Raw genomic sequence first — 27,966 nt, forward strand, 5'->3', positions numbered from 1 at the left:
ATTTCTCTCTGCTACGCAGCTGTTACCTTTAGTAATGCATTACCCTTATTTAAATGCACAGCTGGATCAACTCCTGTGTGGCAGTAAAGCAGACACTTGGGATGCAAAGACACTGATGGAATGCTGCAGGCCAGATCACGGTTATACTCACGACAGGTAGGTACTGCGACCTGCCAGTTTTTCCATTGAGAAGTTGGTAGGTAGTCCATGTGTGTATACGAGGTCTGCCCAGAAGGTGTTCCGTCAGATGTGATATAAAAAATAGAGACATTTATTGAAGATGATACAAGAAACATTGTACATAGGACAATGATGCCTCAGTCCCCTTGAAAATAGGCACCTTGGGACCTCACACAGTTCTCTAAATCACCATCAGCTGCCCTGTCACATTTTCCTGAATCTCATGTGTGGTCTGAAATCTCTTCCTTTTCAAAGGTGATTTTAGTTTTGGAAAAAGCCAGAAGTTGCAGGGCACCAAATTAGGGCTGTAGTGGGGCTGAGTCACCTGGGTGATTTGATGTTTCACCAAAAAACTGCACAAGATGTGATGCGTGAGTGGGCGCATTGTTGTGATGAGGCAACAGTTGCCCATAGCCGCGGCCTTCTGAATCATCCGAATAGTTTCTGTGGAGAGATGTTCAAGCTGAATTCAAAATTTGGTGGAGATTCGTTGTTCTACTCGGTAACTTTGAATATGTCAAACCTCACAGTACTCATGCTCACTCAATGGTATCTACCACCCCCCTGACCAGTACAGTGAAGCCATTGTTCACGCACATGCGTTCCAGTCCACTCTATTGGCTTCCAGGTTATGTCAGTGTCACACAAATTGTTTTCGTTAACAATGGCTGGATTTTTCTGGGACAGACCTCATATATTACAAACAATGAAGGGTTATTTTTTAATTTGTCTACATAGTACGGGAGGCTTTACAGTATTTTGGCCTTCATTTTCTCAAGACCACACTTTAGGAACCAAAGGTTCTTTTTCAAGTATTTTTGTGAAAATATGCGGGGAGTGGTGGGGGAGACCCATTATTTGTTCCTGTATATAGTTTTTTTTTAAAGTCTTATTTATTTCAAAAGTATTCATTCCATTTGAATTCTGCCTATCACAGCAGAAACAAATTTGATGTCAGAGTTCATCATAATGTGAATTCCTGTGTGGCCATACTTAAATTTGACAGTTTCTAGTTAATTGTGAGAGTTGGCATTGGGATTTTAAAGTTATATTTTAACATGATGAAATAATATGTTTATTTCTGTATTTCTGTTACAGCCGGGCTGTGAAGTTTTTGTTTGAGATTCTCAGTAGTTTCGATAATGAGCAGCAGAGGTTGTTTCTCCAGTTTGTGACAGGCAGCCCGAGGTTGCCGGTTGGAGGTGGGTGCACTGCTGATGCTCGGCGTATGTCCCGGCTGTGGGGGTGTGTGTCTGTGAGACTTCAGTGCCTCTAGCAGGGTGTTCTTTGTGCTTTAGAGCGCCTCTTAATTATTCCAGTATTGCAGTGTCGCTGAATGTTGTATTTGTTTGGTAATATATTAAGGGATATCGCTGGTAGGGACATTCATAGGAATTACCTTAAATACAGTGAAGTAGGACGACTAATACACACGTAGTGCTGCTTTTCTAGATAAAAATCAAGTTCTTAGTCATTCGTACATTGTGGACTCTTAGATGAAAAGGCATTGTGAAGTCTGATTTTTCAAAAATGAATCCTAATGTGAGTATGAAATGGTACTGTATCTTAACAGTCAGAAGGCATAAGGAACTGTTTACCTCCATGTTATACAATGGCTTTTTATGGTAAATAAAGCAATATCAGGTTCTGTGCACCAAATAAATGTATATTGAATATGTAGATTGAATTAGTGAGGGAGAAACAGTACCTCCTGTGTGCAGTAATACTAGACAGCAAAACAGTGTAGTGTTTTCTGATAGGAGTAGCATAAAAAGGTACACCTGTCCTTCCAGCCTGACGACGCTCATGAATAAGAAAGTGTTCTCTGAGCTAGCTTTGTGCATCCTGTACACTTACTGAGTTTCTTGGTCTCTCTTCCCTTGAAATCAGGCTTCCGGAGTTTGAACCCACCCTTGACGATTGTCCGGAAGACATTCGAATCAACAGAAAACCCAGACGACTTCTTGCCCTCCGTAATGACTTGTGTGAACTATCTTAAGTTGCCGGACTATTCGAGCCTTGAGATAATGCGGGAGAAACTGTTGATAGCAGCGAGAGAAGGGCAGCAGTCATTCCATCTTTCCTGATCACACCGAGAAATGCATTGTCTGCCTGTTACAGCAAAAGAAAAAAAAATCATGATTTCTTTTCTAAATGTATCACCTGAGTCAAGCAAACATGTTACACCTTCTTGTTGTAGGAAAAACGGCTTGCAGGTCATAAAAGAGACTCTTGGTTGATATTCATTAATGGCCCCATGGACTTAAAGTGATCAGGCCCTAAAACATTGTTGTGATGAGGTTTCTTTAGCAAGTTCTTGTTTAAATTATCATTTATTTGATGAGTGAAGTTTTTAACTTGCTTTGCTGTGTGAAATTTAAAAAAAGGGATGTTTTTCCAGGCTGAAACAATAAATGTCGCTGTGCAGTTTAATTCTGGGCTGTGTGTATCCATCTAGCTAAGTCTGCAGTTTTGTTTCCTCCAAAGACAACCCTTGTACATAAGAACAGAAACTAAAGCTCACGCATATTCGACAAATACAGTTCAGTAGGTTAGCTCTGTGTACTTTTCACTTCCCTCTGATTTTCTCTCCCCATTCATGTATTACCTGTGCAGCTCACAGTTCTTTTGTATATGACATTCAGTTGTTACATTTTCACTAGTCATGGGCTTTGTTGTTCTGTGTTCTCTCAAATTAAAATATAATTTAAAAGTCAATGAATTGACACATATCGTCAATGTAATTCAGCCTTTATGACTGGGTGGACTTTTCGTAGAGCCTAGTTTTAGCATAGTTGTAGGGTATTACTGGCGTTCTACCATTGACACACTAGGAATGTTTACATGGTGATTCCAGCAACTACAGCCCCGGGGGAGAGGCAAGGAAGAGCTCATTCACTCATTTCTCTTGTGTAGGTTACAAAGTCTACAGCCTGGGCAGGCTGGTATGTATTACTCATTCTATGGCCAGAGCATTTTGACTTGATGTGACATTTTAAAGAAAAAAATGAGCAATTTTCATTCCCTGTTGGAGTAAAAAGGACTTTTTTTCCTCCAATGTTCTTGTTTTAAGTTTTTGTTCATAGTCTTCCGCTCTGCTCTCCCCGTCCGCCCATCGCTGACTTGGGACACGCAGTTCAGCCCCTGTCTCCACACGGAGAAAGCGCCTGTAAACGGTGCTCTGTCCAGTAGTTTTATGTGCCCATTTCTCAAGTCTGCAATAATCCGTCAGGTTCATGTTTCTACCTGAAAATAAACACTGTTTCCTTCACCTTTTTGTTCACAGTTCTGTGCTGTATGCATAATTGGTGTAGGTGTATTTCGACGCAAGTAAATCATTACATCTCCATGATTCTGCGTCGTGGCTGATTTTGCTATTCACAGAATTTATAACAGCAACTTGAACATAAAATGTGGAGAGAAAATGGGAGGGGATTAATTCCTTCCTAAGATTCAAAATGAAGCCTGTTGCATAAATTTGAGAGAATTTCCATAATATATTTTCTAAATGAGAGCTGAGCTCATGTTTTTAATTGACCTTCGAGAAATCAATTTTCTTTTGTTTTAGTGACTGTTCCAAAGTCTTACTTGATTGATGTAGAAGCCCCTTTGTCCCCCATCCCACCACCGGAAAGAAATGGAGAGTGGCTTGTTTTATTTCAACGACTGTCGTTTTTCACTTAAATGGCCTTACGTGGAGCATCCCCACAACGGGAGCTCATCCCCACAGGGCGCGTCCCTTCACAGTGAACCCAGGCAGTGACCCTGTTAAGTGTGAGGGTCTGTATGAAGAGCTCAGGGTCCTGCCTCCCTGGCCCCTGAAGAGGCTCTGACAGGTGAGGGCAGCTGTACCTGGATACCGAGGACGGGCACTGCATAGCTGCAGCTCTACCCGCGTAGGAGCTACACAATTGAACGAGGCAGCATTAGGGTTAAAGAAAGAACCGATTTGTTTCTACTATTCTGATACCTTTTTACAAACCAAGCACAAAGATTTTTGCGTGAACAAAGCCTTGTGTTCCTCATTTTTTTTACAGGGTTCTATTGTTAAAATTTAGATGTGTATAGACAAAGTAATGTTTCATATTAAACTAATACTGTGTTAGACATTTTCTCCATATTGTGGCCCCAGCAGATTTGGCCTCACTGGTTCAGCGTCTAGTGAGTACATGGGATGGTTTGGAATCCCATTCTGGAGCCTGAGGGTTTCAGAGCTGGTACTCATCTGTTCAAGTGCTCTCAGCCTTGAGCCTACACCTTCCTCAACAGCCCCCTGTTAGTTAGGGGCAGGAAGACTCTTCCCATTTTTAAAGCAATCTGTCTTGGCAGAGGCCTTAATACTGCGTTGTAGGGAAAAAGTGTTAACTTCATTTGCTGTTACTCCAGGTATGCCTTAAATTTATTTGCTCAGTAATCTTATCAATAAGCACTAATTTCTAAATATGCTTTACACACTTAGACAATTGCATAGTGACTTGAGGTTTTGTTGTCAGGTGTTAGCTAACACCAAGTATACTGTGTCATTCAGCAGTTACTGATTGATCTGCTTTGTGTATGAGAACATAATTTTAACAATTTCATTTTAAGAAGGAAAGGTGAGGTAGTTAACGTGTAATCCCCTCTTCCTGGTACTTCTCCCTGGCCCCAAGTGATCTGTAAATTCTAGGTAGTTAATTGGGGGCAGACATGGAGAAAGCTCGAGATGCCTTAGCCAGATCCAGAGGAAACCTTCCACACAGCCACTCTTAAGGATACAGATTTCTCTCTTCCTGTTCTTCAGCTTTGGTTCCCTGTGTTTGTAGTGATAGAGAACTTCCTCTCACCTTTGCAATTTATAAAGAAGTAGTGCCCAAAGTCCCCGTTTCCTGCGTTTGACACGTGTTCAGTACGTCCACAAAAAGGCTGTGACCAGTCACTTCCTGAACTTCCCGTAAAGGCCATAATAAGGCGGAGGGAGAGCGTCCCAACCTCTGCATCCAAGAAATTAGACTCAAGTCTTGGTTTTTCCACACAAAGGATAATTGCCAGCGACTTGGAGGTCTGTCTGCCCTCTGCTTCATTGGGTTTTGAGGCCATGCCCCTGATGTTCGTCAGTGAGTATGAACTCAGGAGATGGCCATGTCGCTGATTTTCCAAGAAAATGTGATGAAGAAAGGAGAAAGACCTATCAGTGCATTCAGAAACCACATCTTTTGGGGCATTCTGGATGCTGTTGTCCATTTTCCAGTAGCAAAGATGATCAAACTCTTAATCCATTTATCTTAGTCTTTGGATTTTTTGACCCATTTTTCCCTACTGTAATGATATTGTTTGGAAACGTCATACTCTGTATTTCTAATTTTCTGAGAAATGCTTTTGTACGAGTCTTAGGTTTGCCATGGCAGAAGCTGGCATACATGGTCCAGGATAATCTAGTAACAAAACACTGAAAAATGCTTCCTTTGTTACCTCAAAAGAAAAAAATTCCAAACAAAGTATAGCATTTATATTTCTAGAAAATGGAGGATTGGCTGTTTTCCAAGAATTTCAAGTTAGTTCTCACGCAAGAAAAAGTTCTTAACTCTAAAGACTTAACCTGCATAAAGGAAACATTCTTTAATAATAGAAGAGGTGTTTTTATTTTTACAACAAGCCTACTCATATGACCAAACCTATAACAAATTGCTGATCTCCTGTGTAAAGCATTTTTTTCCTCTTATCTGAAACAGTGATTTATATGAACTGTTGGAATAATGGAACCTCAAACTACAGATGTGTATGTAAAATTGCATAAATGCACTGACTTCTCCCTGAATATATTTTTAATAAACAGCATTATCCTACATGGTCAGTTTTATTAAATTATGCACAACTAGTGGGTGCTGGGCAGTGGTATGCTTGCATGGGTGGCTTTTGGAAAGCTTCCTCTTTCGGTCAGTAACAGTAGTAATGGGGGCCTTTTTTGGAGGCAGGGAGTGGACAAGTTGTGGGAGACAGATACAGGCAGAGAGAGGACCCTAAGGCTGGCTTGCTGGTGGAGAGAGACTTATCCCTGGTTGTAAGAGAGTCCCGGGAAGTGGTGCCTTTGGGGTTGGGAGGTAGTTGTCCGTGTCCAGGCAGAGCAGAACCTTAGCTCTCAGAGCAGCCTGTTCCACCGGAACAAGAAGTAGGATGGATTAGGAGAGGAAGGGAGATGGGTTTTTTTTTAAGACATTAAATTGGTATTTTGGGGGAGGAGGGGTTCTTTTTAAGGAAAGTGAATGAAATGATACATATATGTGTACAGATACCCACCACACATGTATATGCCCACACACAGACATACACACACACATACATTCTTATATATTGTGTTGGTGTAACTGCATAATGATAAAACCACATTTTTCCCTTGATGAATCTCTCAGTCTGTGAGGTGACTAAGTCATAGATGGTAGGTGCTACTAAAGACAAGACCACACAAGACAGGCATGCCCAGAAAGCTTGTTGTCAGTGCAGTGATGACTGTTGCTAGTTCTGCGTGAGGGCTGGCTAGCATCGCATTTTTGGTGGATGCAGTTGTATCATTTGACACTGGCATGTGAATGGGTTGTATGGAGGTTTTATGTGTTAATGGCAGGCATTGGGCCAGGTCCTCTAGAAAGCACAGTGTCCTTGCAGACCTTGAGACCAGTGAGTGCATTTGCTGGGGAGAGATGCATGTCCATTTAATCACAGTTATCATAACTCCCATGCTTACTGTAGAGCCTACAACATTCCTTCCTCATGTCCTCAGCCAGGTTAGTAACCTCAAGGTTATCTTATCTGGCCTGGGTTGCCGTTCCTTCCACTTGATTGACGACAGGAAAGGGCAGTGCTGGGGTCTGAAATGATACATACCATCCTGCTTATGCAAGGAACCCTGAGCCCATCAGCCCCCAGAAACCCCACATGCATTTTGGTCTCCAAAAATTGGCTTTGGGACTTGGGGAGCCTTGATGGACAGACACCTAAGGTGTTTGTATCTCGAGTACCCCGATGTGGCTTCCCAGGCTCTCGTGGATGACTGCACCCTCTCTGGCAATTCAGGTTTCCGGAATAGACTTTCATGTTCTCTATGCAACTAAGAAGCATTCGTCAGGGACATTATATTAAGAATTTACATATGATCAAGAAAATTGTGTTAAGGAACTAAGGCAGAAAACAGGGTGAGATTGCTGAAGGGACAGGTTTGTTTGCACTGACACATGGTTGGTTGCCATAGGGAAGCAGGTTTGAAACAATTCTCTAAAACACAGTGATGGAAGGAAGCCCAGAGTGCCCCGTTTTGGGTGTTCTCTTCTCGAGGGGAGTCTGACACAGAATACCCAGCTCTCAGAATCCAGGCATCGCAGTAGCTTGTGCAGAGCTGTGCAAGGGGCTTCATCGATCCGTGCGGTGGAGCAGGAGGAGAGCCCTGGCCCTTCTGTCTAGCTAGTCGTGACACCTAACCTCACCAGCGCTTCTCCAGGGGCATATCATCTCCAGGGTATGTTTTCATGTTAATATTCTTACAGCCTCGGGTGTGATTCTTTGAAATGTCTTCCAGTGCTTCTTGAGGAAGGCCCGTGGGCCTTTTGGTTGGCACGCTCTTCCTGGTAGAGGATGTTGTAAAGCATACAGTCTCCCTGGCTCCTGGCTTCGCTGTCAGTGGCACCCTCTAGTTGTCGTGACAACGCAGAATACCCGTCTCACACTTTCAAATATCACAGCGTTATCCCCCGGTTGAGAAACAGTGATCATATGTTGCAGCTTTGGAAAGTGTTCAGATATTATACTCAGCCAATTGTTATAGTGAGTAACAAATCAAAACTCTGCAGAACTTAGGAGCAGGCACAAGGTAAGACGAGAAAGGTAAACATTACTTAGCTGAACTTCTCTTTTATCCCTGTTTCATAAATAAGACTTATTTTGAGGTTTGAAGACTTAGTGTGGTTTGCTTGTGTTCCCCAGCTAGCAAGTGGCATCAGATACCCTGAGGTAAGAAGGTAGCTGTACGTACTGGGTACTTACTCTGTGCATGGATGCATCTGTGTGTGCATGTGTGTGCACACAGGAGCATGCACATGTGTGTATGTGTATATCTGTGTGTAAAAGAACAATAGGGAGAAAAATCAATTCACAGCCACAGAAACACAGAGTTCAGGGTCTATTACCTGAATGGAACAGAAGCATTGCCAAGTTTATCCGAGCCATTGAGGCATGAGATTTATTTGACCTAAAAAAAATTGGGGTGGCTCTAAGTTTGAAAGTGAATATGTTCTATATTTTTCTTACCAGTAAAAAGGGCCAAAGCCTTACTAAAGGGTTTACTGAAAATTGAGAAAAGGAAAATAAATAATGTTTTGAGATTACATAGAAAAAATAGAGGGCAGAGCCCCTTCTCCATTCCCTTCATTCAGGTCCACACAGAGTTGGACACGGTAGGTCGCAGGCCTTGTCCAGTCTCCTGACCACCCACTGTCCGCTTCCCACTGGACCCAGGCAGCAGCAGCCCAGGCCAGTGAGAGGCAGTGGTGACCCGGGATCCTCCTGGGTTAAAAGGTCACTGACCTTGCATTTGCAGAGCATGAAAAGACAGACACAAGTGGCATCTGGAGAGAATGACACCAGATAAATATATCACTTCCACTGCCTCTGTAGGAGGTGCTTAATATTTTAAGAGCCTATTTAAATATGCAGAGGCCTGCCTTTTCTCCCTGTGCAGGTGACAACATGTGCCGTGAATCACATAGGGCCTTAAAAAAAGTTATCCAATTAAAGGGCTTGGTTACCTCAGTGGTTTCAAGTTGGTGTCATTAGCTGGCTGATTGGGTCTTAGTCCCTCTTTGGATGACATCTATTCAAAATTTCCTGGATTAGCTGTTCTCTTAAAATACTGCTCTGATCGATAGCATGGCAGTGGTCTCAGTGGTCCAGCTCAATTGTCAAATGGATGCGGAAAGTGTATGGAGGAGGCCTCAGTTCGGTAACTTTCCCTGAGGCTTACCATCCAGAGCCAGCGAAGGTCTTAGCTTAGTGTCATCTGGCCTGGCTTTCTCACGTTTCAGGAGGAGAAAGAAGTCGAGAAAGTTCAGGGACTTGATCGTTTGACTGGTAAGTGGCAGAGCCAAGACCCCTTCTGTTTCTCAAGTGGCCCTTTAACAGTTCTGATTATTAAAAGTTTTTTCCGCCTGGCTGGAGTAGTTCAGTGGATTGAGCGTGGCCTGCGAACCAAAGCATTGCAGGTTCGATTCCCAGTCCAGGTACATGCCTGGGTTGCAGGCCATGGTCCCCAGCAACTGCACATTGATGTTTCTCTCTCTTTTTTCCTCCCTTTCCTCTCTAAAAATAAATAAATAAAATCTTTAAAAAAAAGTTTTTTCCCATCTTGTTAGGAACTTTTGCTGGGGAAGCATTTATATTTCATTTCCACAGCTGACTTTTTGAGTCCAGTGACCAAAAACATTTAATCAAAATCTTTGCTCCTTTGTTTTTTTATCCCCTGAGGTTATTACCAGTAATTTCGTAGAAGTCTTTCTGAAGCTACTACCCAAGGGGATAGCAAACATTGTTTTGTTTTTATCTAAATGGCCTTTAATTAAGGTTGAGGCTAGATTATACCAAAAGGAGGAGGCTATTTCTAGGTAGAAAAGCTCACCTTGGTGTAGAGTTGAAATCTGTCTCCTTTCCTCTGCTGACTTTTTATTCTAGCACAGTCCTTTGTAGTCAGTCATTCTAGATAACATCTAGCCCCCTTTCCACCAGGCAGCTGTCAAAAAATGTGGAATGCAGTGTCCTTTCTACCTCTGACTTCCCCTTGCCAATAGCTTTCTGCTCTAGCCACCCCGCCTACATTTTCTTCAACTCCCAGTGACCTTTCCACCCTATTCCTTTGACGGTGCCAGTGTTACTCAATCTCCCTCCAGTACCTGGCATCTTGTCACTTGCTTGTGTCCCCTCTTCAAAGGGCCCTGGGTAGACGGAAGCAATTAGGAGTGCGGGCTCTGGCTGACATGGGCCGGAGTGAGGTGCTCTGTCGCTGTAGACACTCCATCTGCATCCCTGCAGCCTGAGGTTGTGTTCACTCTCTTGGCTACTGCGTCATCGTGTTAATGAATATTGAGCACATGGTGGATGTTACCTCTCAGTCTATTTCTTTCAGCTCGATGTGTCCATCCGTCCATATCCCATTCCAGGCCTTGTCCCTGGGCAGCGAATCATACAAATACGTGTTTTCTCTCGGTTCAGACAGATTAGGGGTCATGCTCCCAGGGGCTGAGTATGGGCAGCGGACTTTTGGAGCCTGGGACTCCTCAGTGTGCAGACCTGAAGACACGACCGCTGCCTGCCTCTCTTTCTGGGCGTTCCCGGGTCCTTCTCAACTTTTGCTCCGGTCACTGCCAGTACAGAGTTCTCTCTGTCGAGGGTCTTTTCTCTCCTCGTCGCTGCTGATCCAGCCGTTTGCTGGACGCTTCTGCAGAGGGTGCAAAAGCGTCCCTTATCATGAGCAAGAGTGGCGCTGACTGGGGATGGGGGTGGGGGAGGACACAGGCAGAACGGACTGAGGCGTGACCCTCAGAGCTATCAAAGCTGGGAGCCCGGGCCTTGCCTCTGGGAACAGGGAATGCACGGCAGAGGTGTTGATCTCCTGTTACCTGCCTGTCCCGTCACCTGCCCAGGTGCCTTTGCAACAGTGCGCCTCTGTGGAAACCGAACACCTCAAACTCTTGGCTCAGAAATCCCCTCTCAATGCCCTGACACGTTGCTGTGGAGAGGGCTGTCTCCTGGCATGGGATCCCTTTCTCAGAGATAACACAGCAACTATTATTTCCATTCCGAGCGTTACTATTTCCTTCTTTCTGCCTGCTTTTCCTTCAGACCGTTGTTTTCCAGTGTCCTGAGGTGGAAGGCCGGTTACTTCATTCTTGACTTACTGTCACACGTCGGATAACCCCTGTTTGTTGAAACATTATCACGCCTTTTTAAAAGTTTTCAACAGTTTCCTTTAATTCCTTGAATGCACGAGTATCATATTACATCTCTTTTAAAATCTTTGTTTAGGAAGTCCACAAGGAATCTTTGTCTAGGTTTCTATTGACTGCTTCCCCCATGGTGTAGAAAACATGCTTTTGTTTCTTTGCATGTCTTGTAATGTTTCCGGTGGAAACTGGATATCTTTGATAACAGAGGACAGCAATTCTGGAAATCCTATTCCCCCTCCCCGTGGTTTGTTGTTGTTGGTATTTGTTTAGTGGCTTTTTTGGACTGAGTTTGAATAATGTATATGTTTTATCACGTGGCCCCTGAAGTCTCTGCTTGGCTAGTTCGATGGACAGCTAATGATTGGATGTTGATTCTTCTTTTTAAAAAAAAATTTATTTATTTATTTTTAGAGAGGGAAGGGAGGGAAATAGAGAGAGAGAGAGGAACATCAATGTGCGGTTGCTGGGGGCCTATGGCCTACAACCCAAGCATGTACCCTTACTGGGAATCGAACCTGGGACACTTTGGTTCCCAGCCCGCACTCAATCCACTGAGCTACGCCAGCCAGGGCTGGATGTTGATTCTTTAAATGCATGAAACAGTAAGTGTGGAGTCTTTGCTGGGGACCCTGTGCCTGTGTCTGCATTTGTTGGGCTACGCCTCCAGGGCTTCACCCACTGTTCACAGCTCCGCCTCCGCCTTCACTGGGGCTTGCGCACATCCTCCGAGTCAGGAGATGAAGACGGGCCCTCTCTGGGTCTTCCCTGGGCACGCACGTGCACAGCCCTGCACATGGGACACTCCGGAGCTTTCCCGAGCCCCCTGTGCACGTCTCATCCCCAGCGTTTTCTTGGATGGTGTTTTGGTAGGTCCCAAGTCACATCACTCTCTCTCTCAGGTAGCCGCAATTTCAAACAGTTGGCAGGTGTTGTTCCATGTTTATTTGTTTACAAATGCCCTAGGAATGGGGTGGTTTGAACAGTGAGCTCTGAGTCAGATTCTATAAGAAGCACATTAAGAAGAGAGCTTTGCCCTGGCTGGTGCGGCTCAGTGGATTGAGTGCCAGCCTGTGAACCAATGGGTCACTGGTTTGATTCCCAGTCAGGGCACATGCCTGGGTCGCAAGCCGGATCCCCAGTAGGGGGCACATGAGAGGCAACCACATATTGATGTTTGTCTCCTTCTTTCTCCCTCCCTTCCCCCCTCTCTAAAATAAATAAATAAAATCTTAAAAAAAATTTGCAGGATGCTGCTGGACAGATCTAATAGTGGCAGCGCTTGGGGCATAGGCTGATGGGGAGCTCCAGACCCATTTGCATCCTGCAGTGGCTGCTAGGCCAACGATTCCCACAGCTGCCACTGCTGGGGGGCTGTTGGACCAGGGCAAGGTCAGACGCCACAGTGCGCAGTGTTCCCGCCGACATCCCCAGCTGTTCTCGAATGAGTGGTCCTCAGATGACTACATACCTGTGGCTCTGTTCCACAGTTACCCAGACGTTTTTGTCCATTTTTGCCAGCGTTCTCATTTATTCTGTGGAGGTGTGGATTTTTGGAGGTCCTTCCTCCACCATTTCAGAGATGTTTCCACAGTGATAGGTAATAAACGTGTGTGAGAGAAAGAGGATGGGGGGAGGGGGAGAGAGAGAGGGAGGGAGGGAGGGAGGGAGAGGAGGGAGAGAAAGGGAGGGAGGGAGAGACAGAGAGACACCACTGATTGGATGTTTAACTTGTAGACCAAGGCCATTCTGGTGGTGCTGGTGTGAGCATGTGTATATGCGTGTAAATAACTCTACCTGACTTCTTTTTTAAAATACACTTAACTGTGGGAGAGATAGGCGATCAGCAAATCACTTCTTTTCTTAACCCAAAGGAAGTGCCCCCAATGAGAGCTTGACCAGGGCGGGTGGAGGTGGGGGTCGGTGAGAAGTCAGGATCAGGAGAGCACGTGGGGGCACTGAGGGAGGAGCTCTTCTACTTCCTAAACTGCCTGCAAAGTGCCTCCCTCTGGGGGAGGGGCATGGGGTGTGCGGCGGGCACGCTGTGTTTGCTCCTGGTTAGACAATCTTGGGTGAGGACCCGAGACAGCAAGGGCCCCTTCTTGACTGGCAGTCGGAAGGCAGGAAGCTGCTCCTGGGAGTTGTGTCTCCTGGGTGGGTCCCTCTTTCTGCTGCAGTTTTAGTATCAGCGAGAACAGTGCTGAGTTGCTAGTCTAACTGAGGCCCTCTGGCTAGAAAAGTCTATAGTTCTGTGAGTTCGGAGCCTGCAACATACAGCAAACCACACTTAAAGTGAAGACGTAAGAGTTTGAGACTTTTTGAAGCTACTGTTTGTTGGAAGTAGTTTTCCCTTTGGTATACACAATGGAACAGCAGAACTGCTGAGTCCCACAGCGAGCCGAGACGGCTTGACTCTTTACCGGCGATGACTGAACAAGGGCTCTGAGTCAGCAATGGGCCCGGCACGGCCTTTCCTTCTGGAGCAGAGCACAGGGCGACTCACTGGAGGGAGGGAGCAGCCGCTGGCTCAGCCGCCTACAGGTTACGCACAGAGGGGATCGGGTCGCGGTGACCAGCAGCAATCACGGAGGATGGGTGGTCGTGCTGGGTGCAGGGGAAGCATGTTTGTCAGTGTTCTTAGCGGAGAGTGGATTGGGGGTGCTGCTGGGACCAGGAGTGGAGATGGAAGCCCCATGGAATATTCACGCAGAATGTGAGCTGAAATCCCCACGGGCCATCTCAGCATCTATCTCTCTTACTTGCCCCTAGTTTCCAGGAGGTTTCATTTATCATCTGACCTTGTATCACCAAGGCCAGTTCTGCTCACGGCAAAGTCGTGGGACGAGCCAGTTGCCTGCAGCGCCTCGGCCGTTTTTCTTCCAGGCCCTAGACCTGCACTGATTGTGTGCTCCGGGCTCTGCTCACGCCTCCAAATTTATGCTCCAATTCTCCCTTCCCAGCCGAGCGGTAAATGACTAGTAACAGCTTACAACTCTTCCCAAGGATGTTTTCAAATGAAGAGGGACAGAAGTTTCATAAGTATCCCCTGTGATGCAAGAATAGCAGGTAAACGCACCTGCCCCATGGGCTGGTCCTTGGACTATTAGAACTGTCAAAGGTGCAGTGAGGGGGAGGATTGTGAGGCCAAATTGAGGGAGAGGATGCTGACTGATTAGCGACATCTGCCTGCTGTGCAGGAGCTGGAGTTACCATGGTAACGTGACATCTTGCCACCCCGGGAGCTCAGGGAACGGATCTGCTCTGCAGTTCTTCAGGGTTGGGTTGGATGGCGGGCCTTGCCACTGAGGACAGACTGAGTTACCGGGGCCATGAAATGAGAAGATGCGTGTGGAGTGTTCGGTAGGGGGTGGGATTAGCAAGCAGTTCTGCTTCCCGAGGCTGGGACCTCCCTGAGAATTCACAAGCCTCCTGCTCACCTCTTGGTTCCCCCACAGGCCTGGCCCACTGTAGGCCCCCACAGTCTGTTGAATCAACATATGCTGCCTATCAACACAGGCCAGAGGCACGAATGTAGTGGCTGGTTTGGAAGACTAGCTCCACAAAGGGGAGAATCGGGCGAGGGGTGGGGGGCAGTCGCTGGTCACGGGGGCTTTCCTACAGGCTCTGAGGTCACATGGTATGGGTTTCCTCTTATTTTTCCTCAACTTAGACATGTAAAGTTATTGAAGGAAAAGAAACACACAGCAAAAGGTATAAATCATAAGGGGAAACAGCTCCACGAAATTCCCACACGCCCACGTGACTGCAATCCACGCAACAATGGGAACAACAGCAGCATCAACCCCTGCTGTGCTGGTACTACCCTCTCCTGCCCCTCCTCCCCCAAATGTGCCCCCCCACCCTGACTTGTAACATTAGTCACTGATTGTGTTCGATGTTTGGTGACATTCAGCCATGTGTTGCATGGAGGTGTAGTGTGTTCATCTTCATGGAAGTGTCCTGTTTCTGTGTGTGAGGGCACCGTAATCTGTTCATCTGGTCACCTTGTGATGAGCATTTGGGCTGTTTCCAGGTTGGGGGCTGTTACAACGAGGGCGGCTATGAAAACAGTACGTACCTGTTGGTGCTTTGGACCAGCATTTCTGTTGGATGTGAGTAAAACCTTGCAGTGAACTTGCCAAGTCCTGGGGTATGTCGTGTCGGACACTGGGAGACAGCACCAAAGAGCTGTCCGAAGTGGTCGTCGTACCCATGTACGTCCCACCGGCACTGTCTGCACGTCTCCGCTGCTCTGCGTCCTTGCCACCACTTGTCATTGTCAGTCTTTTTGATTTTAGCAGATGTATAACCTTGTTTATTTGGGTTTTAATTTTCATTCCCCTGATGACTAATGAAGATGAGCGTTTTGTTTTAAAGATTTTATTTATTTATTTTTAGAGAGGGAAAAGGGAGAAAGAAACATCAATGTGCAGTTGCTGGGGGCCGCGGCCTGCAACCCAGGCATGTGCCCTGACTGGGAATCGAACCTGCAATGCTTTGGTTTGCAGCCCGCGCTCAATCCACTGAACTATGCCAGCCGGGGCAAGATGAGCATTTTTTCATGTATTTACAAGCCCTTCGAAGATCCTCTTTATCGAATCTTCCTCTAGTTTTTCAACACTGCTTTACCACTGGACTTTTTATTTGTAATAAATATACGTTATTGATTGTACTTGCTAGAAGTTACCAAGTTCTGGTTTCCATAAATTCAGGATGCCTGTGGTACACTTGTTGCTATTTTTTTTCCCTTCATGAGAAGCTCAGCATTGAGACGTATGTTTTCTCTACATTCTGTATCCTTGAGGAGAATTCCTTCTTTTGGAATGGCCGTCAAATACATTATAGTGTATGTTTACAACGTATACTTAAAATAAAAACAGGAAACATTCTCCTTCCCGGCAAAGGTCCAGGTCTGGACCGGAGCTACCATTTGCCTTACCCGCACATCACTCTGCTGGGCAGGATCGGAACGCTGGGCACGTTGTAGAACCGTGGGAAGTGTGAGGGACCGGGTGGTGCACAGCCTGCCCAGAGGCCGTCTGTCTCGTCCCGCCTGGTGTCCCGGGTTCCGTCCATTCCCTGCACCTGGGCTCTGCCGCCTGCCCAGTCCCTTCGTGCGGACTCTGGTTGGATGGCTCGTCCTTGGATGCTGCCTGTTGGCTCTCCTTTAACTCCAGCCTCTGCAGCTGGTGGGCCACCATCCCAAGCCCTGCTCAGACCGCACAGTTCCGCAGCATTTGGCTCCATCCATGGTCCTGTGGGATTTATTGCCAGAATGTAAGCATGAGTCAGCATCGAAAAGTCTATTATTCTTTCTGAAACTGAAACATACCCTGTGATCCCTGTATTATGTGGTGAGCATCCCTCGACATTTGGTTTCCAAAATTCACCATAGTCGGCAGTCAGGACTGTGATATAAAATCCTGACGCAGGTTGTAAAAGACATGAAATTCACAGTCGAAGCAGTTTGCCCTGGAAGAGGGGGTGGGCTCACCTGGGTGAATTTGTACTTTCAAAAAAGTGACTGAACATAGCGCCCCCTGGTGAGCTGTCACCCTGGGGAGCTGTTTTCCGTATATAAATGTTGTTTGGCTTGTGTCTATTCATTATCATCTCAGCAGCAAATGGAATGTTTCCTCCTGAGTAGTTTTGAATCAGTCTGTGACACCTGCATCTCCATAAATTGGTTTAATCTTGAGATAAGCGATTGCAGTTGGTATGGCTCAGTGACAAGAATGTCCTTAAATGGTCATAGCCTGTCTTTTGAAGGACACTCAGCCTGCATTGTTGCCCCCTGACGCACAGAAGGTCACACGATGATGCCGGGATGACGGTTGCTGGGGACATACACCCAGAGCTTCAGCTGATCACAAGACAGAGTGACGTGGCAGCCAGGACAGCTGAAGCACTGAGGACTCACAGGGGAAAAAACCTCTGCCTGTTTCCCCCTCTCTAGCTTTTCCTAGTAATTTAACTGCATTCCATAAAATAAAGCTGCCTCTTTTGAGGTTGGACAGCAAAAATAGAATACGCACAAACTGTCTCCTGAGTTCCTGATTTTATTTGGAGAGCAGTTAAGCCTAATAGTTTCTAGATTTTTTTCGGTGGCACTATTTTTGGAAATGTGTCATAGAAATGTACACCATGTACTAAATAAAATAAAAGGCTCTTGTGGGTTGAAAATAGCAATTTGGGTGTCAAATTTATTTTTTACTGAGAAAATAATTAGAAGTAGCTAACAAGCCGCTTTACATGCAGAATTTGAAACGTAAGTTAATCTTGAGCGTCACTTCCGTCTCTATTGAATCGCTCGCTCTTGTCCCTGGTTTTGCTTGTCCCTATCACCTGTCACTTACTCCTGCCTGTAGAGGTGTCCCCCACAGAGGTAACTGCTTCCCTCCCTCCACCACACCTACGCCTTCCCCTCGCCCACAGCACCCCCTCTTTCCCTCCTCACAGGAACAGCAACTCCGTTTATCCAGTTGTTCAGGACCTAAATCTGGGGGTCCTCTTTGACCTCCCTCTCTCAGTCATTCACTCCCCATGGCCAGGGTGTCTGTGGTTGCTTCTGTGCCCCCAGATACACCCCAGCTTGGGCCACTTTCCCCTACCTCAGGCACTACCCCCTCCAGATCAAACTGCCTGTTCCCTTTTGCCTCCTCTGCCCTCTCTGAAGTCCGTCTATCCACAGTGAGTCACAGCGGTGTATCTTACAATGTGAACTCAGTTGTATCATTCCCTTGCTTTTCTAATTGTGGGGTGGTGGGGGGGTGGATCTAAGGTCCCCATCATGGCCCACAGCTCTGCCTCTTTCCAGCTCCTCCTTGCTCAGGCTCCTGCACCCAGTTAGTTTCAGCTCAGTTGCACGAACCAGCTCTACCAGTCACTAAGGAACTAATGACATCATAGAAAGAAGGGCAGCAGCTCCGAGGCTGAGTTCATCGCTCACAGAGCCTTGGCAAGGTCTCAGCAGGGGAAAGGCAGAGCTGGGGTCCACTGGGAACGGGAAGTTCGGTTGAAGGCAGACCTGTGGATGCAGGGGCTTGATGCGGGTTAGGTAAGAATCAGGACACAGCGGGATTCAGATTGGTGGGAGCTGCAGGGGGAGTATTTTGAGGCAAAGGGTTTTAGGGCTTAAACTGTTGGTGGTTATATGAAAGTGTTGATGGGTCTTTTGGAAAGTCTCGGCAATAAATAATGAATAACAATGAATGCATGCTCAGGCACAAGCATCCTGACACAGCAAAGTGGTGCTAGGGAGGACAAAGGAATAGTCCAGTCGTGCCGAGGTCGAGTCTGCCCTGTGGAGAGCAGCTGCGTGTGCGGGCACAGGTGGGGGTGGTTTCCATGTCATGACCAAGCTGTGTGTGAGAGTGGATGGTTTCGGGTCTCGGGACAATCAGTACACAGACTGGAAAAGACAGATATGTCTCTGAAGTCTATGGGAAGTTGGCCACTTTGACGCTGGATGAGAAATGTGCTTGAAAACTACACTGAGTTATCTTTCCCACCTGTTAGATGTTTGTGGATGACGCTTGATGATGGGAAGAGAAAGAGGGAGTCCTGCCCATTCCTGGTGGGAATGTAGATTGGTGGAGTCCCTAAGGAGGGCAACCTGACAATAGTGATTACAGTTATAAATGCATATGCCTGCTGTGCAGAACAAAAAGGATCCCTGGCAGGTCTTCAGCCAGGGTGTTAATGTCCCAAGGAACACGTGTCCCGTGCAGCCCTTTCTGGGCAATGCTGCTTTAAACACAGACATCTGCCCTTTGATTTTGGTGAAGGTTGCCAGCGCTTGTCTCAGTGTCTTCACTTTGCACATAGTGATTGTGTTTTGATCTTTTTTTCAGTGGCTTTGGGACATATGTCTCCAGGATTGTAAAAATATTCCACACTGGTTTCTTCCTGTACCTGTTTGGCTTCATTTTGGGGGGTTGCATTTAAATCGTTGGCCCATTTGAACTTTATTTAGGCGTAAGTGGCGAGGTATGGATTCAATACTGAATTTTTTTCCACGTGGGAACTCAGTCATTTCAATGTGCTTCCAGCTCCTATAGAGTATACTAGCTTTTCGCAAATACCCAGGTCTTTCTCTGGGCTCTCTGGTTTGTGCCGTAATTTTTTTTGTCCACTTAATGTGCCACGCTGTTGCAATTATTGTAGTTTTGGGTTTCAGTCCCTGGTGGAGTTAGTCCCACCTCACTCACTGCCTTCTTGTTCCAGAGTTTCTGGCTCTCCCAGGCTGTCTATTTTTCTAGGTGGAGTTTACAGTCAGCTTGTCGAATCTCACTGTATACATCTTATTGGTACATTTATTTATTGTGTTAAATGTATGGATTAGTAGAGGGACATTTACATTTTATGATATTACGTCTTCCTCTCCAGGTGTGTGGCATGCCTTTGTATTTGTTCAAGTTTATTTGGTGTTTGTCATTAAAACTTTAATGTTTTCTTCAATAGATTTTTCTCACATTCTTATGTGTATTACTAGGCTTTCTCTTTTCTGTTTGTAATGTAAATGGGAAATCCGCATGTCTCTATCTATTAACTGCCTGTTGTTTACAGACATGAGGTTTTCAATCCTGTGTATTTATTTTGTACCCAGACCTCATATGGAATTTTTTTTAAAGATTTTATTTATTTATTTATTTTTTTAGAGAGGGGAAGGGAGGGAGAAAGAGAGAGCGAGAAATATCAATGTGTGGTTGCCTCTCACATGGCTTCCACTGGGGACGTGGCCTGCAACCCAGGCATGTGCCCTGACTGGGAATCAAACCTGCGATGCTTTGGTTTGCAGCCCGTGCTCAATGCACTAAGCCACGTCAGCCAGGGCTTGGAATTTTCTTATTGTTTGTAATATAAAGTTGGGTTCTCTAGGTATGGAATCACATTATCTGCACATAATAACTTTACTTTCTTTCCAATTTTATATCTATGTATTTCCTTTCGAATACTTGCTTGGGCCAATACCTCCAGAATTTAAAGGATAATGATAGCCCTGGCTGGCATAGCTCAGTGGATTGAGCGCAGGCTGCAAACCAAAGCATCGCAGGTTTGATTCCCAGTCAGGGCACATGCCTGGGTTGCAGACCATGACCCCCAGCAACCGCACATTGATGTTTCTCTCTCTCTCTTTCTCCCTCCCTTCCCTCTCTAAAAATAAAGAAATAAAGAAATAACATCTTTAAAAAAAGGATAATGATAATGGTGAGTATCACTGTCCTATTTTCAGCTCTAGTGAGACTGCTTCTAGTAGTCCTCCAGCAAGCGAGATGCTGACGTTTGGGCTGGAATAAGTGTGTTATACTACGGTAAGGAAGTGCCCATCTTTTTCATTTGATTGAGAATTCTATTTTTTTATAGGTCTTTTTCTTATTTATTTACTTATTTATTTATTTTAGAGAGGGGAGGGAGAGAGAGAGAGAGAATGAGAGGGAAAGGGAGAGAAACATCAATGTGCAGTTGCTGGGGGTTATGGCCTGCAACCCAGGCATGTGCCCTGACTGGGAATCGAACCTGGGACACTTTGGTTCCCAGCCCACGCTCAATCCACTGAGCTACGCCAGCCAAGGCTGAGAATTCTATTAAGAATGTACATTAAATTTTATCAAATGCCTTTTCAGCATGTACGAAAAAGAGCATAGAATTTTTCCTTGTTAAATTTATTAATATAGGTGAATGAATGTTCTGACATTTAATCATACTTTTATTCTGGGAATAAACCCTACATGGTCATGGTATATTAATTTTTAATCATTTGCTGGATAATATTGCAAATTTTTTTTAAAGATTTTATTCACTCATTCTTAGAGAGGGAAGGGAGGGAGAAAGAGAGAGAGAAACATCAATGTGCGGTTGCTGGGGGTCATGGCCTGCAACCCAGGCATGTGCCCTGACTGGGAATCGAACCTGGGACACTTTGGTTCGCAGCCCTCGCTCAATCCACTGAGCTACAACCAGCCAGGGCTTTTTTTATTTTTATTTTTTTTGCAAATTTTAAAAGGATCTCTATACCAATTTGTGTGTGTGTGTGTGTGTGTGCGCGCTAGCTTTGTTAAGTTTTAGTGCCAGTGTTTTTTGTATATTGCACTTCATGAAAACAAGAGTGTGCCTGGGGCGCCATGGCCGTCTCTGAGCTGATCTCCTCACTGGAGAAATGCTCAGGCCTCGGGGCGAAGGAGAAGCCCCAGCTCGAACCTCCTTCCTTTCCAGCCCGCCCGTGTGGATCCCTGATGGAACGCACTCCTGTGTTCCAGGACGGTCCCGTCTTCGTAGAAACAAAAACTTGGAACTAAAGAAATTACCGAGTTTAACCTAATTCCCATATTCTCACGAGTCTTGGTGGAAAGATCGGACTTTTGTCTGCCGGTAGTCCAGCGCTTTATGAAATATTGATGCGGGGAAGACACGTGTCCTTGCTGTCTCCTTCAAGACTTCTTATTTAAACCTACCCTGGATCCCTTAGATACTGGAGGGATAATGGAAAAGGAGTCACAACTGTTTTAAACAGCTGCTAGAATGGTGGTTTCATTCAAATCAGAGCGAGTCTCGTGGGAGGACGGGAATGTGAACCATCTTAAACAGAGCATTTAGGAATTGTGCTAATTCAGAGTAAAATGTGAATTCAGTGATAATTCAGAGTCAAATGACCTGGCTGCACGAAGTATATGCTGAAACACTTAAATGACTAATTTTAAAAGGATACTACTCATTAAAGGTGTAAGATAATAGTTCTAGTGCTTGTGGCTAGAATGTATGCAAATAATATTTATTTTCTGTGCCCTTCAAGGACACTTAAAACTCCTGTGTACTTAGTAGTTATATTTTTACACTGCCTTTTGATGTGATTGCTCCTTATGGGGGAAGTACTGGGAGTAAGGAAAGGTACCATGGGAAATAGAAAGAGCATAAGCTGTGGAATGGGGGGGGGACTGGGGTCTCGTTCCAGCGCTGGGCTGCCCAGCCTAGAGTAGTGAGGAACTTCCTCAACGCCCCGTCTTCCTCCTCAGAAAAGACGTCCAAAGTCCCACCCCATGTTCACATCCTATAATTCTGCAACTCAGTGAGTGAGCAGAGAAATGAGGAGCTTCCAGCGCCTCCTCCAACAATAAACCAAACTCCAGCAGGAGCTGTGCATTGTGCCATATTCATTCACACACATACATGACACATACATTATACATATTCTCAGTAGATACACCACATACAACATGCATCACACACGATACATATTACAGATAGAAAACACATACGTGTAGATATGACACATATATGTAGACATACACATGCATATATAGGTGTATGCATTTATCTATCTATCTATCTACCTGTGTATCATATGTGCTAAATGTCAGACTGCACCGTAGGAGATTCATACAGCAGATCCAGAGTCAAGGTTCAAAGGACAGGCTCTTCAGCCGAACCCCCCTCTCTGTTTGAGACCTGGCCACTTTATTTACAAGCTGGGTGACTTTAGACCTTCTACTTAACCTCATTGCACCTTAATTTTGTCTTCTTTTGATTGGGCACATGCCATAGTTTCTATCTCTGGCCTTAGGATTCAATGAGATAGTACATAAAATATACTCATGTTAGTGCCGGCGCCATTGTACATACTCTATCTATCACCCCGTTAGCTTCCCTGTGTACCATCATCCCAGCCACTTCTCCCGGGAGCTCTACAAAGCCGCAGCAGCAGCTGGCTCGCAATTATCGATCTGCAGTGCCCCCTGGTGAAATCTGAAACCGGCCCCCATGCACGGGGAGCAGACCATTCCTGATTGGTAGGTGACAGGGGTAAAAAACGTGGGAACTTATGTACAAGGCTTGTCTTGGCACCCACAGGACGAACAGATCTCTTCACCATCTCACCAGAATGTTAAAAGTTTATACGGAGGCCCAAATGGGGCTTCATCATGTCTTCAGTCCAGATGGTCTCAAAAATACCTTGCTTTCTCTGGGCCACATTGTTGGAACAGCTCTGGCCATGGGAACAGAGGGCTGGACACATACATTCCAATGAAAGGATAGGGGATTGGTTAACAGCTTCCAGTTGCCCAGGTCCAGCTCATGGGTCGACCTGTGGGCACATCCTTTCGTTGACCTCCTCTAGCATAGGGCTCCAGCTCCATATCATGTGGCATGTCAAGGTCAAAGACACTGAGTAATTTGTTCAGCACCATCATAGGTCCTGACATAACTATTCCAGTTGAAGTTGGCTGTTTGGTGCTGTTCTCCATGGCAAAAAAAATTGTCACCCAGCATTGTATCCCTTCCCTCTGGGTTGTGTGGCTGACTTTTTCTTTCAAGTCAACTTCAGCTGCAACCCAGTACTCAAGCCCACCTTCTGCAGGGGGCAGGGATGGTCCCTTACACCCTCAAAGGGTAGCCAAATGTAGAAAGAGGCAGCAGTAGTGATGCCACTGTCTACAGGCAGCTCTGGGTGCAGCGAGAGGTATAGGGACCAATTTGTCCATGGCTGCAGACCGCTTCCATGCTTTGGGGGATAAGATCATGGATGGATACACGTATCAGCACCTGTGGCACTCCAGGCAAGCTGAAGGTGTGAGTGTTCCAGTTTGGATTTAGGTCGAGCCCTGGCAGACCATGCCAGGTAACCTTTGCATTCTGTTCTAAACATGATATTCTAAGTCTACGGGTCACCCACCGTGCATCCAGGCCAGCATTCCCACAGGATGCCCTGACTGTCATAGAGCGTGACAGCCCCTCTGTGGTGAGAGGAGCATTGCTTTCATCAAGACCAGTGGTTGCCCAGTGCTTGTCCATGAACCTGTGCTGGCCTGGGGAGGTGTCTTCTCCTGTCGTGTCAAAATGCAAAAATAAATAAATAAATAAATAAATAAATAAATAAATAAATATGACTGTTTTTGCATTAGTTTGCAACTTTTCAACCAGTGTACAACGGCAGGCACCCCGGTGCACCTCAAGAAATTTTACAACATGCAAAACCTGACTATTTCGTTGGGCACACTGGTCTCTTTTCTCTTCGATTGTCAAATTAAAAAAAAAAAAAAAACAACAACAGCCAGCAAAACAAGAGCCATCCAGTGTTATAATGAATCAAAATTATAACTATGTTTTGGTCAGATGGGCCAAACAAAAAGTTTGGGTGTACCGCAGAATTTTAGTAGTTTATGTGTGCCGCGAGATGAAAAAGGTTGAAAATTGCTGTTCTATGGTGTAACTCAGTTGAATTATAACTAACTCTGGAGTAGATCCACAAAGAGAGACAAGCCAAACTGCTTCTTGGACATTTTCTGTTCCACCACATCCTTGCACCCTTAATTGGACCCAGCTGTCTGTCCCACCAGGCTAGCACACCTGAGCTAGCCAGCCAGGCTGCAGGGCTCACGGGGAGTAATCCGATCTACCTGCCACTCACTAGTGTGTGCCCTAGACCTAGTTCACATTGCTGGGGTTCAGTGGCTTAAAGCCACATCGGGTTATGTCCTGCTCAGACCTTATGTGCGTTGTAGGTGCCCATGGCTCCGCCAGGTGGTCCTCCCTCGGGGACACAGGCAGAAGGATCCTCACCTCTTGGACTCTCGTGGGTTACCATGGTCACACAGGTCCTGCGCTGTATTTTAAAGGTTTCCACCTGGGAGTGGTGCGTGCTATTTCCCCTCACATGTCATTGGCCAAGGCAGGTCCTGCAGCCACACCTCACCTCGAAAGGAAGTCATACAGAGAAGCTCCTGAAAGGAGGAGAGGTGGCCATATTGGCAAATAGCAGTAAGGCCAAAGGTACTATCATTCACTCCTTATTCCATTTTATTGATTTTAGCTCAGCATTTTTACTGGTTGGGATAATGTTACACTTTTTAAAAAAGATCTTATTTATTTTTAGAGAGGGAAGGGAGGGAGAAAGAGAGAGAGAAACATCAATGTGCAGTTGCTGGGGGCTGTGGCCTGCAACCCAGGTATGTGGCCTGGCTGGGAATCGAACCCGCGCCACTTTGGTTCGCAGCCCGCACTCAATCCACTGAGCTATGCCAGCCAGGGCTGAGATAATGTTACACTTTGATTCTGGTATGAATTGTATTGGCTGCCAAATTTTGAGGGTCTGTGGCATTCCCTAAAAATGTCATCTAACCTGGCAGTGGTCCACCGACCAGCATGTGCAGACTCCAGTTGTTAAATGGTTTCAAGTCCACTGTCCACTGATGGAAGGTGACCCTGAGAAATTCTATCACATTCATCGCTGAAATCAAGATACATTGTTTGAATATTTTACCCTTGACTTATTAGTACAGAGTCTCTATCAAAAAAAAAAAAAAGAAATGAGGTGAGTTAATGTGAAGATTTGATGTCCTGTAAGTTTGAAACAGCATGAATCAAAGGCCTGCATCATTAACATTTTAGCTTTTGTTTAAACATAGTGCCAATATTATTTTAATAACTTCTGTTAAAAAGACAAGGTAATATATTAGTCGCATTCTTTAGCTGGGGATTTTGGGGTCTTTCAGATGGTTGGAAACTGTTAGCCAAATACCAGACCAGCCTGCAGAACCACAGAAGGACCCCACTTCCCTGGGAGATAACAGCAGGAATCGTGTGAACCCTCATCGGTATTTAGGGTGGGGGTGTTTGGGGCCAGGGCGGGGATGCATGTTCTGCTCTTTGGAACTAATCACACGGCTCCCCCTGTAAGTAAGGGGCTGAGAGATGTAGTCTTACCTTTCAGCTTGGAGGAAAAGGAAATAGTCTTGCGTTGTAAAGATTAAAGGTAGAATAATTAAAAAAAAAAACCTGAATAGTACCTGCCAAATTCAGAAAATGGCATTCAAAGAATAAAACCACTGTTCTTCCCTATTTCAAAATCATATGAAGTCCATACACAAAGGGGTTGCTAGGCAAAAATAAGGTAAACTGAAGTGTGATTTTAAGTTCACAACCTTTCTGACGCTTCATTTTGCTTCATTTGTGTGCGTGTGTGTGTGTGTGTGTGTGTGTATTGATGGGAGGGAGTGATGATCACTATGTCCATTATTCCAAGGATTTGAGATAAGAGAGGTTAGTGCCAAGAAAGAATGCAGACTCCAGGGGCACAGGCAGTGGAAGAACACCTGAATGATGAGGCTGCTACCAGCAGAGGGTGCTGTCGTGGCACAAAATTGGGATTTTTTTTTTTTTTTGAGCGGACTCAGATAAAAGACAGCAGGTGTGAGGGAATCACTTGGAGGCACGAGTTCCCCCTGCTGCCTGCAGATCCGGCCGGTGTCGGCTTTGCAGGGGCCACAGGAAGTTAGGCGTCTCCTGACGCACAAAGGCCTGACCTTTGCTCCGGGGTCTCAGCAGGGCTGGGAGAGGGCCGGCAGGGCCTCCTGTTTCCACAAGAGACTTGCAGCAGGAAGTCCGGCTGCTCACCTGGCCCCTGCGTGCATGGGCTCAGCTGGTGTCTCTACTTTCTCATTTGCCCAGCTTTTATGAAACAATTTCTGTGTGTCCTAAATTATTGCCCCAAACTGTCAATCCAAGAGGGTCACATTTTGTTGTCTCACGTGGCCATCCAAACAGGCTACCTGGGAGCTTATACATGCAGGGGTGTCAAACTCATTTTCACTGGGGACCACATCGGCCTCGAGGTTGCCTTCAAAGGGCCGAATATAATTTTAGGACTGTGTAAATGTAACTACTCCTCAACTAGGGGCAAGGAGCTTCGCGCTGCCGCCTGGTAGAAATAGGGTGGAGGGCCCGGATTCGGCCGCAGGCCTTGTGTTTGCCACCTGTGTAAGTAGTGGCTGAGAAAGGTCCCGGGCAGAGATCGGCTGAGCTGCGTTTACTCAGCAGAGCTTGAGCTCCTTGGCCATCAAAGCAAGAATCTGCCTAACTGGGACTTGTAGGGGAGCCCCTTTCTCAACTCACCCCCCTTCTCCGCCCCCTCCCCCCAGCAGGTCGTGGCGAATGTTCCTTTCCTACAGAGTGTGGTAAATCCAGGCAGGGCCTTTGCGGACCAGCACGTTCAGGAGAACAGCTCTTTGAGAGACTCGCAGAGCTCTGAGCTGGGAGTCAAGTTGCCCACTGGGTTCCAGTGCAGCCCGTCTGGGCCTCGGTTTCCTCCTCGGTTCAACGACAGTGTTGCACTCTGATTCCGAGGTCTCTGTCGGCGCCCACAAGCCAGCCAGAGGTTTCTGGGCGGCCAGCGAGGCGGGGCCCGCGAGCAGGGAGACTTTTCGGTCAGCACCAAGGACAAGGGCTCGAGGGTGGCTGAGAAGAGACGCTAAGTCACTCCCCAGCTAGCGAGGAGGCCCTGAGGGCGCGGTGGGCGCGGAGGCCTGGGTGGGCCGGGAGGACTGTGAGAGGGGCAGCAGCCCCGGGAACGAGGTGGGACCGCTGCCTGCAGCAATCTCCCAGATTCTGCGCCCAGAGGCTGCGGGTGGCGGCCGCGAGGAGGGGCAGCCCTTCGCTGCGAAGCGAGCCCTCCTGCCCTGCGTGGCCCGCGGGGGGGCGCAACGCTGCCGGGCACCTGGAGGCCCCATAAAGCCCTCCTCTCCTCCAGGATCGACCCCTTCAGCTTTTTCCCTTCCCGAGCACCGCCTAGCTCCCGGCCTGGCCCGCGCCGCCACCGCCCGCCCCGGGTTCTTTAGGACACGCCCACGACTCCGAACGCGCCCTCACGCCTGCGGGCCCGGGCTGGCCTTGCCGCTCCTCCTGCCCTGACACCTCGTGGGGGAAGGGTCCCCACGCCTGGTGCCTCCCCTACGGCCTCCGGGCTGTGCCCCGCCCCCGTCGGCCCCGCCTCCCCGCTTGCCCCGCCCCACAAGCCCCGCCCGTCGTTGCCCCGGGAACCACGGTGCCCGCAGCT

The 27,966-nt window shown here is 46.6% G+C and overlaps 1 protein-coding gene across 26 annotated transcripts in view; it reads left to right on the forward strand.

Moving 5' to 3' along the window:
• The window catches only part of TRIP12 (thyroid hormone receptor interactor 12), a 144,359-nt gene extending 138,357 nt beyond the window's left edge, over positions 1-6,002 (forward strand). For 19 of the 26 annotated variants that reach the window (XM_028508440.2, XM_036022734.1, XM_036022744.1 and 16 more), the window contains 3 exons: positions 62-156; positions 1,279-1,382; positions 2,071-2,549. In XM_028508440.2, coding sequence (XP_028364241.1) covers positions 62-156; positions 1,279-1,382; positions 2,071-2,267 — 396 coding nt within the window. In that variant the 3' untranslated portion in view covers positions 2,268-2,549. Of the gene's footprint in view, positions 1-61; positions 157-1,278; positions 1,383-2,070 lie in introns of all 26 variants that reach the window. The other 7 variants (XM_036022737.1, XM_036022742.1, XM_028508433.2 and 4 more) reach the window with 3 other exon arrangements.
• The last annotated feature ends 21,964 nt before the right edge of the window (positions 6,003-27,966 follow it).

Source organism: Phyllostomus discolor, chromosome 4 (genome assembly GCF_004126475.2).
Source record: "Phyllostomus discolor isolate MPI-MPIP mPhyDis1 chromosome 4, mPhyDis1.pri.v3, whole genome shotgun sequence".
In the NCBI taxonomy this organism is placed as follows: Eukaryota; Metazoa; Chordata; class Mammalia; order Chiroptera; family Phyllostomidae; genus Phyllostomus; species Phyllostomus discolor.